This window comes from Cynoglossus semilaevis, chromosome 19 (genome assembly GCF_000523025.1).
Source record: "Cynoglossus semilaevis isolate Cse_v1.0 chromosome 19, Cse_v1.0, whole genome shotgun sequence".
In the NCBI taxonomy this organism is placed as follows: Eukaryota; Metazoa; Chordata; class Actinopteri; order Pleuronectiformes; family Cynoglossidae; genus Cynoglossus; species Cynoglossus semilaevis.
Window position 1 is genome coordinate 11,912,473 of NC_024325.1, and position 12,189 is coordinate 11,924,661.

Here is a 12,189-nt window from a genome sequence, read left to right on the forward strand (position 1 = left end):
GAAAAAACAGCTGATTATAAGTGGCTTTTCAGGTAGGCCTGGTTTAATAGTATAATAAGAAGCATAAACACCATTACTTTTAATGTTGTCTTGGCTGCAGGGTTAGTTTTAGCGACTGTTGTTAAGAGTAGTTGGGGTCACCCAAGGTCAAGTTAAAACAAGGTATTTTATGCAAGCCACGGGAGGTTAAGTGTGAATGAGTTTTGAACATCCTAAATCCAACAACTACCAGCCATTTCCAACATGACACAATACACAGTTATCTGAATGAATGCAGTGTATTTTTGCACATCTTCGCTTCAACAGTATTGTTTTTTTGCTACATTATCAACCTGTTAGTCAGAGAACTGTTTAAGGGAGTTGCAAGAGTCAAGTTCTATATCAGGTCACTCTATTTATAAGTATATTGCTGTTAGGTTACATTGGGGTGTTGATCAATAATAAATTGTTGAACATCTTGAAGATGAAATTTAACTCATTTTGTTTGTTTTAGATCATGGCTCTGAAATATATGCTGCACCCTGACACAGCCTGTTCATTTTCCCCCTCCCAAGTGGAAGATTAATACACATTTCATTTTTCATTTTGATAGACTGGGAATAAAATAATTTATAAGATATATTTTACAACGACACAATCATGATTATTTGTCATAATTTTATTATCGTCTCAGCCATAAGGCCACAAATTCATCATCTTAATGTCCTGTATCCACAAAATCACCCAGCAAATCAAAATGACACTTGACAGTTCATTTATTTCCGGGAGCTGCTTTTCTCAAAGAGAGCTCAGGGTCTCACTAGTTTTCCCCTGTCGATCTTCACACCTTTCAGCCAAATATGAAGTGTGAGATTTCAATGGCTGCCTTGCAAAGAATGTGATTATCACGGGAGTGTTGTTCATGGTGTTTTTCCAAAGCGCTGCTGCTTTTCCACTTACTTAAAATAAGTCTGAGCACATGGTTTTTCAAGCTGAGTTTTGCTAAATTAAATCTCATCCTTCCCAGAGGGTTGTTCAAACGTACACACACAAGGATAGTCGTGATGCCCCACGTAAAAGGAGTTCTATTGTGTGATAAGGAACCCACGAGGCAATTATTAATCTAAGGAATCTAATTGGATGACAGTTTGGTATGTGGTAAACAGAGCGTGTTCTGGTCATACGACAGTTAGATGTCACCGTTCAGACCAGACCATTTGTAGTTTGGAATAATAAAAATAATTGCCATTTATACCCTCTTGATCACAGTATTAGTAAAAACACATGTAGCCCACCATTTTACAATGCCTTTTGTACTTTCAATTTTTTTAATAAAAAAAAAGGGTATATTGCCTAGCTTCTGTTTGTCTACTCTGTAGCAATGATGATTGGCTTTATATACAATATACTGTACCGCAATAAAAATGATTCCTTTAAAGGCAGAGGTTCATGTTTCTATTTATATTTGTGCAGTTCTATGTTCATCTTGACTCCCCCACACAGTTGATAAAAAAAAACATTTTCTGAGCAACTTTAGAAAAACTGACTAATCCTTTTGCTGACTTAGTGGTTGGAGTCATCTGTTAGTAGTGTTGTAAGCTGATGCCTAACTTATGTCGTAAACATCATGCAATAGGTTAAGTACCAAAAACAATCGTGACCCATTGTTTGATTTTCTTTTAACCATTTTCTTAGATGCAAATTCTTCAGTTTGACTGAGACCCCAGAGGACTACACCATCATCGTGGACGAAGAGGGCTTTAAAGGTGAGCCCTCACTTTGCCTGTCTTTTGGCGTCGCTGTGGTAACGACAGATTGACCAGCAGGAAAAGATCACATCATGTAATCTCCGATTCTCTCGGCTTCCATGCAGCCTCAGCTCTCCAATGTTTGAGCACACTTTGTCATTATGGACGTGAGGCCAGGCTGCTGCTGGCGGTGTTTGGTGGTTGGCTGTGTGAGTGAATCTGGTCATTACACACACCCTTGTCCAGGGTGACCCTCCTTTGTTACCTTGGAGACCACTCGGTATTTGTTGCATAACTGACTCAGGTATTTTCTCCTGGTCACTGACGCTGAGTATGTGTTTGCTCCCAGTGTCTGTTTAAACTTTAAGGTACATTGTGTAAGAAGGACGGCTTAGTAGTAAATGAGCAAAATGACAACAATGTCTCACTAGAGTTAAAGCGTTATAGCCCGTGCAGTTCAGGGTCAAGGAATTGGCAAAGACGTGGTACAATATGCTGTTTACATACCAGAGTCTGACCCTAAAGTTCTTACGATTCTTTTATGGGTCCTATTAAATTTAAACATGATGGGTGCTTTTATGGGTCCTATTAAATTTAAACTCTCCATCTTGGTTGGTCCTGGTAAGCCTATACAGTCCTCAATAACTGTGGTTGAAACTCAACAAAATTACATAGGTCCATAAGTCCACAAAAGGCATGTTGGATTCATCTCAATACTGTTCTAATACCAGTGTCTCTGGCCACTCCCCAGAACTGCCACAGTCAGAGCACATCAGCGTCGCTGATGCCACTTGGTTGGCCCTGAACGTGGTTTCAGGAGGTGGAAATGCCTCCAATTCCCAACCCATCGGAGTCACCAAGATTGCCAAATCTGTCATCGCACCGCTGGCCGACCACAACATCTCTGTTTTCATGCTGTCAACGTATCAAACTGACTACATTCTGGTAAGTCAGGTTAAAGGATGTTGAGTAAAAAAACACACCATTGGATCTCTTGGAAGGTCTTGGTTTTTTGGCAATTTTTTTTGCATTTTGTTTTTTGCATATTTGACGACATCTTTATTAGCACCGTGATGTAGAGTATGATCTAACAATATTGCTGACACCCTAGCCGGCACGAACACTGTCAGGCCAGATAAATTGATTCACATGATGTTTACAAAGTCACTTGATTCCTCTAACTTGCAACTGATACCCACAGTGTCCTTGATGTCCACATGTCTGACATAAAAAAGTAATAATGTTGGATATAACGGCCTTTCCACAGCCTGGCTCTCCTTTGATTTAGGGAGAAATCCTCTCCCACACTAATGCATGTCTGGCCGCAGGGAGTCTGTTTTTTATTGCCTTGTTCTCGTGGAAAAACAGAGTCTGCTGAGCAGCTCTGGCATGTTTATGAAAATGGATAAAGAGGGAGAGAAAAAAAGAGCCTGTGTTGATCTTGATAATCTGTTACATAAAAGGGATCAGCAGAATTCCAGGTAACCTGTCCGCTTCAGTTTCTTGTCTGGACACTGGCTGTTCCAAACATCCCACAATCCTAATTATTGGAGGTCATAGAGCAAAGTAAAAACCTCCTGTGGCTTTGGCTCATCTTTGTGTCCTGCTGTCTGCTGATGTTACAGAGACATCTTTGTTTTTACAGGATCTTTTCTGTTACATAATGTGACGCGATGACTGACCCTAATGATCTGTGCACTTATACACTACACTGTAGAAACAAGGATCACACACTATCAGCAGCACCTTGGAGGTCTGTTATTTGGACCAAATCTTTTTTGTAGAGATGTGAAATGGAGAGATTTTTGCCGGTTAAACAAAAAAAATCTTTAAACTGAAGAAATAAAGCCATGAATTAGAGTTTATTTTTTGCTTTTGAAAATGTGCCCGTCATACTTAACTATTCCTGTGTTGGGTTACTACCAGTTAACAGGTGGGTTACTACTACATTATTTTGGACAAATCTTAATTATTGTTTCTGAAAATATATGAATTTCAAAAACATGAAGTTCTTTGCACAGTTTTTACCATTTGTATTTCTCATGCCTCTTAACTGATTTGATTCCCTTGTATTAGGTTCGAGAGCGAGACCTGCCCATGGTCATGCACACCTTGTCTTCCGAATTCACTTTGCTGCGGGTGGTGAACGGAGAGACGGTGGCTGCACACGATTTGGGTGTCACCAATGGATTTGTAAAACCAAAACTAGGTGCGTCATAAAACAATGTTTGTGCAGTTCTATTTTCAACGAGACTGACTCACCGTGTCCCAGGCTGTCATTCATAAAGGCAACACAAATCTTTCTTTTATATCGTTCGTCTTTGTTCCTCAGTCCCTCGTCCCATCATCCACCCTCTATCCAGTCCCAGCAACATGTTCTGTGTGACCAGCCTGGACCCAGACACACTGCCCTCTGTGGCCACGCTGCTCATGGATGTCATGTTTTACTCTGGAGGGTAAGATCAGACTTATCTTTATATTTTTTTCCAAAATAAACCTTAATGTTTGTATCAGGGCTAATACAAAGGAAACCGTTCCACTGTAAACAGAAACATTATCTGTTTGAATGACTTATTGTGAGTCACTGCAAATTAGGCCTAAAGGAGTGCAACAATAAGCAACTGTTACTCCATTACTGTTTTTTAGCTTTTATCCCTTCTGCTGCAGAGTTATTATTAGGAGCTGTTTTTGTTATTGCATCAAAAAAAAGCCTTTGAGCAATGTTAGCAGCAGGACTCTAATATGGCTGCATGAATAGAAATATTATTCATGGTTCCAAGAAAATCCACCCTCCTGGCTTTAGACACACAAAAACATTCACTGGTCTGGTTTAAAGAGCTGAAATGCATCTTTTCAGCTCCTATCTGTGTTGAAAATGACTCATCAGTTGAATTAATAAAAAAACATGTAAAACCATTTTTCTAAAAGCCTGTTGTCTCATTTTTATCCTTAATGCTAAAAGCGTCCAAACTCTTCAGACTTAACCAGATATAACATGGTAACAATATTTAGAGCCAAACTGCTGCTCTTCTGATTTAATACACAGGAGAATGCTTAGTGTAATTCTATATTTATATCCACTTGACACTTTGTGATAATTTCAAATTATGTGTGGTTTTGTGTTGTTGTTGTTGTGGTGGTGTGTTGTTGCTGTTGTGCAACCAAACAACAGCCTGATTTCCTGAAGGAGCATCTTGTCCTTTTGATGAGCCCTGGTCTCCATGCGTCAGTGTGCTTTTAGACCAGCGCTGCTACTTCCTGAGAGTCCACTTATCGATCCGTGTTCTACCTCAGACCACAGAAATAGCAGGAGAGGTCCACACAGTACCTGTGGTTCTGCTTGTGTAATTAGATCAGATCCATATTGTCTGTTAAAGCTAGGGTAGGCAGAATTCAACTGATGTTATTAAAAGTTAGTTCGTAGCCAGTCATAATTAGTCAACCACTGACCAATCACAGCACAGACCAATGCAGAGTCATAGATTTCTTAGTCTTGCAAACACATCTCATGAGAGGTTGGTTAGACATCTGACTCCTGAGTTCTGAGATCTTGATGTGACACACCACCCTGGCTGCCCTTTCTACGTCTCAGTTTGGCAGCGGCGACAGCAGATTTATCAACTGGCAGATCTCCTTGAATCTCAACAGCCCTGAGCTCACATGTCTTACTTTGGACTGCTTTACCTAGAACTGGTAAGGTTTTGTAATTTGGCACCAGTGTTTCCAGTTCAGTTAGGAACATGGTCCAAAACTTCCTAGTGGAGCTGTTCTCTGGCATCAGCTTTAATCACATTTGGAAATCTGTCAGCGCTGGTTTCACTTCATCTTGGTTTCTGGATTAACCATTGACAGACTTGTTCCCTCATTGGAAACTTTTCCTTTATTGCTTTTAATCTTCTGGCATGCTTGCTCTGTTTTGTAAGAGGTAGTTCTTTATTTGCCTTCTTTTTTCCCCAGATCCAAAGATTGTGGTGCATCCAATGAAGATTCCAATCACATCCGTTTCTTCTCCTTCTCACTGATCGAAGGTTACATCTCTCTGGTCATGGACGAACAGACAACTCAAAGGTAAAGACTTCACAAGTCAAATCTGTGTGTGGTCAATTTCTGAACCCTTTAGCATCCCACACCTTACACAGGAACCAATTTGTGATTCCTGTTTTTACACGAGCAATTAGTTTGTTGCTAAGCAATAACAGTGCATCTGGGGATACTCATCACAGTAGGTTTTGGTTTTGATTCATTTAATCCCACACTCTCTAATTAAGCAGGGAAACAATAAAAAGCGGTAGGTCCCAAGTGGCTGCTCCTAAATTGGTTCTTCATCTTCATTCATAAAAGACATCTCTCTTTATTTGGGTCAGTAATGGCTCAGAGGCACATTGAGGTAAAACAATAATTGTTCCAAATTTGCAGGCAGTTGTTTTAAAGTCCATATTTTCTAATACAGCATGTAGGTCAGCATTGTCCTTGCTTTATTGATTTGGCTTGAAGGAACAGGTCACCCATTTAATTATAATTTTCAGTTGAAAGAGTTTGAGTGAGTTGACAGAATTTATATTCTTGTCATTTTAATGGTGTAGCCTTGTTTTGTCTGGTTAACCTTGATCCATGTTTTAAAGATCACCTTTATAAAAATGTCCCTTTGTCTCCTAGAGAAGATGTAGTAGACACTTTGTCATCAGTTGTCCTCTCAGTGGAATCATAATTGTCTGAATTCTTCTGAAAGACCTGCGCTGCTTATCGGAAATTCAAAATGTTAATTAAATCCCACAGCAGTAAAATATGGGATTCCTCAGTGTTCTGCTCCAGGACCCGTTACAGATTCCTTTCACATGCTTCATTTAGATCATTTCTTTCACCTTTCTTTGCTAATGACACATTTGCAAAGAAACAGTTTTTCCATCTGTCCAACCTTTTAAAAGCAGGTGGAATGTTTTAGTTTGAAAACCCATGTTATGGTTTATCTCTGGGGCATAAATTCACCACATGAGGCAGCTGTAGATGTCTGAGAAACAGAGAGTTTTATTCATATTGAAATAACTCACTTTTTTCTGTTTTCTTCTAGATTTCCTAACAACGTACTCTTCACCAGTGCTTCTGGTGAGCTTTGGAAAATGGTCCGCATTGGGGGTCAACCTTTAGGATTTGGTGAGCATATGCTGCTCTTGTTAATGTTTGACACCCTCTAGGGTTGCATCTGTTTCCTGTGTTAAGAAAGTAGTTATTTTTGTGCTCAGACTTTGATGTAGGTTTGAACAAGTGAAACTGTTTTTTTTTCTTCGTCTACAGATGAGTGTGGTATTGTGGCTCAAATATCAGAACCACTGGCAACAGCTGACATTCCAGCCTATTACATTAGCACCTTTAAATTTGACCACGCCCTGGTAAGTCTGGAGCTTCGTTCACATTCACACACTTTATCTCCTTCAGTATAGAAAAAGCAGAGACTCCACACTAAAGACTCGACTTCTCTCCTGTGACTTAGTTCATCAACTCAAACATTCTGGTCTCAGATCTGACTCAGCTCATATGTTTCTCTCTCCAATTTCTATTTAAAACACTAAAGACACAACCAGGCTTCAGCTCTGACTTGTTTTCTCTGTTATAAATTCAGTTTTTACCATTTGGACCACAGCAGTAGTCTTACTGTGGATTCATCATCAGACAGTTACAGGTCCTTGTATCCTCCCACAGGTTCCTGAAGAAAACATCCAAAGCGTGATCAAAGCTCTGCGGACCGAGAGTATGGCACAGTGAAGGAAAACTCCTTCGTTTCGTTTTCAAAGTCGCTTTGTTCAAAACATTTTATTGTGCCCGAAAAGTGCCAAGAGCTTATCAGCGGACTACTGTGGACTGGCTCTGATAGAAGAACAGGAGGAGGAAGAGGAGGAGGTCTAAGCACAGAGTGTGGGTGGAGTACTTTTTGTTTTTCAAGAGAACAGATGAAGTGATTAGGGAGTCTCGAGCTGCATTTCCACTGCACAGTACCAGGAACTCTTAGTACCAGGACACAATTAGTCGATGGTTCATACTTAAATTAAATTAAATTCTAATGACTCCGAAACCATTTGACTCGATAAGAACGAAACACTGTTACCAGGTCTCAGTACAAGACAATACAACAACTAACATTTCCAGCAGCAGAACACCTCTTAGCTTAAGTTTAAAACAGCTTAGACATGGACATGGAAGGAACCAAAAAAAGATCCATAACTACTAATCAGTCATCAATACATACATTCATCAATACATCATTTCCTGTTAGTTTCTTTGAGATACATCATGACAAAATGTTAATAGAAGTTTGGTTTTCTCCACTTTGGTTTTCGCTCCACTGTAGCAATAACTGGATCCCACTGACGAAATAACACATAACGCTCCACACAGGGTGGAGCGTTATGCATCGTTTATAGCCTTTAAATTAAATGGGAGTGACAAATGGATCGATCACAGTAATTAGTGCGGCTTCACCAGACAATAAAATACTCATTAGTCACAGCTTTATCTAATGCTGGGTGGTCACAAGGACCAAGGGAGGTCAAAATGTACGGTAACAAGAGAGTCTAAGTCAACATGGGGAAAAACGTTATTAACGAAAACAAAATCGTAATTGTACTTTCGATGGTCATGAGTATGAGATTAAAAAATGTTTCTGTATAAAAAAAATTTAAAAAAAGAATTCCCCGATACATTTTAATGGAAAGAAAGGTTGGTTTTCACCTTCTATTCTTTTAAAATACAGGTGCTGCACTCCAATTTCTCCTGATACGTTTTGCTACCTAAACAATGTGTCGTTAGGTTCCTGGTCCGAGAGGTGCAAAGTTCCTGGTACTAGTTTGGTGTGGTGAAAATGCACCGTGTGCCACTCAGATGGTTGAGTGTTTTGTCCAGCTCCTCCCACTGCTCTGATTAGTTGTTGCTTTTACCGTTTACCACTTTCTTTCTTTTCCCTCTGAAGCTGCTTAATCCCACTCCCCAGACCCCTCGTGAGCACCATACTGTATTAGTTACATAATCCCTCTCCTGGAAGGATGATGAATGTACTCTAAAAAAATGAGAAGAAGAAAAAAACAACAATGGAAGACGTTTATCTCAAGCTCTCAGATTTTAAGTTTTTTTCCACGTCATTTTAGTGCCATGATGTTTGAATGTCTGTCGAAAAAAAAAAAATAGTGTGCAATTGAAGGAGACAGACTGAAGGTAATGACAGAACAGTAACATGGTTTGATGTTTTATTTTTCTGCTTTTAGTAACTGTTTGTAACTGAGGAGCTGAATTCAGTTCTGAGAAACAAAAGCAACAAAGTGAATTGGAGGAATTAACCTTGCAAAGCTTTGATCATTGCTGTGCGTTCACACTGTGAGCAACAAGGTCATAGGTCATGTAGTCTTTTAACTGTGTAAAATTCAAACTGACAAATCATTGACATGAGACAGATTTTTAAACAAACATTACATTGTAGGAAGTAAGCAGAAAGTTATTTTTTTAATCATGGATTTAAACAGTCAATAATAGAAATCATAATCATGATGCATGATTAAATCAATGAAAAACCTTTTCATCATTTGGCAGCTAACCTGTTTTTTCCTTTAGTGCGTAAAATTAACTTTTGAGTGTGAAGATAGTAGAGATTTTGCAATTAGGAAACAGCAGCTCAGACAAATGATACAAAAGTCTCAATTATTAAATAGAAATGTATGAATATGGAAAATGTTTTTAAACACATTGAAGTTTCTGTTGTTGTCCTGTAGGGCATGTTATTTAAAAAAAACGTTGGTCTGTTACATGTTTAACAATTAAAAACATGGCAGGATAACATGTTGCTACATGGTAGCAAAGAGCTAAACAAACAGTTGCCATAAAATTAAGTAAAAATTGGTCATTATTAGTAATGAGTTGGTCACAAATACACAGTAGTAGCAACTTTTATCTAACTTGACATAAACTGTCACCATGTTAGCGACTTTGATGCCAAGTTTGTCATTTGGCATTAGCATTGGGTTTATGTTGTCATTCATTTAGCATATTGTTACATTTATCTCTTAAAGCTAAAGACCTTGCTATTAGTCCACAGTTCAACCCAAACTGCGCAGTAGTCTAAAAAATGGAAATTCACCCCCCTCTTATTGTAGCATTAGTTAGCGTTACAGTCAGTCGTTCGTGATTGTTTTTAATCCTCTTGGTCCCTGTTAGCGATCATGTTGCTTGCAGTGTGAACCCTTAGCTAACCCTGATTTTATTGACAAATAACTGACAATATTTGCATTAACCGTTTTTGTTTTGTTTTTTAAGTTACTGAGCCACTTTGACAGCGTACTTAAACAATGACATAAGCTAAAGTTCACAGTGGGCAGGGAACTGTTTTCCTACAAGCCCATGGTGTCCACTTAGGTCTTGACCATAGACAGTATGTGAGAAATGGACGAGCCACTAAATCAGCAACACATGTAAAGTCCACCCTGTCCCCCAGGTCCTATTGGACAGTCTTTTGTTAGACACACAATCTCATTTTCCACTAAATGGGATCCTTTACAACATGCACCAAAATAAGAAATGTAGTTTATGAAACTGTTTCCAAGTTTAAAACTAATTCTGGTCAACACAATCTTTGTTACCATTCTGAAGTTAGGACCGTAAAAATGAGTCGCCCCCTAGTGGTTCACTGCTACATCTTGTCTACTTTTGAGGTTACACTTGAACAGCTTTATCCATTTCTTATTACTGATCTATGGTCTTGTCCTCACCCAGCCCACCCCAGCTCCCAGTCTGCACTTTAGAGCAGGTTCCAGCTCACAGACCTGCTGACTCGATGTGAAATATAAGGGGGTGGAGCCAACAAACTTCTGTCCAGATATGGAGGATATTGTTTGTCTTACACAATAGATTTTTTTTACCCCCACTGCTCTTCACAGCAGCTGTTGGTTCCCCTGGTCATTTCTGATCAGCAGATAGAAACATTTGTATTTATCAGTGTTAACATGTGAGAAGGTGACATTTCTTCTGATAGCATATAAAAAATAAAAAATAAACATCAGAAAGCTTTTTTCTTTTTGGTTTAGATTCTTGTGTGTGGGGGGGACGCTTCTTTGTTGTATTTTTGTTTTCCATTTTTTCTTTTTTAGCTTGATGTGTTGAGTTGCTACTGTGGATACAATCATCCTCACACTGCTCTTAGTTCATGATGTGTTCTTTAATCAATAAACTGGTGACATCTCTGCCCGCTGTGGTCTACTGAGCTCCTTCATAAATAAATACAAATGCAGTGTACACAAATATTTGAATGGCATATATTTTGGTAAGTAAAATCTGGTTTATATTGTTGACACACGAGTTCCCAGTCATTTCCCAACACTTTTCTAGAATAAGCACTTCATCTTATTTTATCATTGTTTCGCCTAAATGAATATCTTGTAACAAGGAATCCGTAGTTAGGACACAGGCTGACTTGGTTGTTCTTGCTTCAGTTAAGGACCCAAAAGTAACGCATATCACACACGGAACAGATTCAGTTTCTGTTAAACGTTAATATATTTAACAAATGACAAGAATTTCCTTACGGCACCATCTGACAGCGTCGCGGGGGAAGCGACGAGGTCTAACGGGCAAGACTGCGGTGGTTGTCAATGCCGAGAGGGAAGTATGAAAATGCTACATTGGCTAACTGAACAACAAGCACACGGAGCGGCGACGTCATAGCGATAACTGGGCGAGTGGTAGACTTGATAACACACACAAAAATAAGCACAGACAGTTTTCAAATTTTAGGCAAATACAACTGGACAACAGACAACGCTTCTATCGCGAACAACCGGCCAAGATGAACTGGCACTGCGTGCGGTGTGAGAGCCACTTATATAGGGAGCAGGTCATCAGCCGCAGCTGGTGGAAGCAGGTGGAGACGATGACGATAATGATTCGCGGGCAGTTACGGCTGAAGGTGGTTAGGATGATTAGAGGGCAGGGATGGCATAGCGTATTATTTTTTAAGTTTAATTTACACACAAAAAAATTTGGTGTGTTGGAAGCCTACTCTCAACGCTAAAAACAATTTTGATGTTAAGCAAGCATTTTGGCTAGCTTTTTCTCAGTTTTATTTTGAAGTAACTAACTTGAAAACTTAACTAAGGATTCATAATTCCTACATAATAGTATGGGTAAATAACCAGGAATCCTAACACTGACCTAACTCTAGCGCTAACCCCCAAAGCACAAATGGCCTAAATATTAGGAACAGTCAAGGCTCTACCCTAACCCAAACCCTAATCCCAACCCTAACTGCACATTTTTTTGCAAACCCTAACCCTAGCCCGTAATCCCTAAACCCTAATCCTTGCTCTGACCCCTAATCCTAAACAATAACCTCATCTCTAACACTAATTTGAAATTTTGGCATACAAAGAAGTTGTATTTTTAGTTAGTTGGATTTTAGCAAACATTTTCAGATATACTATAATAGATA

The 12,189-nt window shown here is 39.2% G+C and overlaps 1 protein-coding gene across 1 annotated transcript in view; it reads left to right on the plus strand.

The window, feature by feature from the left end:
- castor2 (cytosolic arginine sensor for mTORC1 subunit 2) overlaps positions 1–10,949 on the plus strand; it is a 13,242-nt gene extending 2,293 nt beyond the window's left edge. The window contains exons 2-9 of the mRNA XM_008333008.3: positions 1,675–1,745; positions 2,479–2,672; positions 3,804–3,936; positions 4,060–4,183; positions 5,685–5,795; positions 6,796–6,878; positions 7,020–7,114; positions 7,425–10,949. Of these exons, the coding sequence (XP_008331230.1) occupies positions 1,675–1,745; positions 2,479–2,672; positions 3,804–3,936; positions 4,060–4,183; positions 5,685–5,795; positions 6,796–6,878; positions 7,020–7,114; positions 7,425–7,487 (874 nt within the window). The 3' untranslated portion in view covers positions 7,488–10,949. The remainder of the gene's footprint in view (positions 1–1,674; positions 1,746–2,478; positions 2,673–3,803; positions 3,937–4,059; positions 4,184–5,684; positions 5,796–6,795; positions 6,879–7,019; positions 7,115–7,424) is intronic.
- Positions 10,950–12,189: the final 1,240 nt, after the last annotated feature.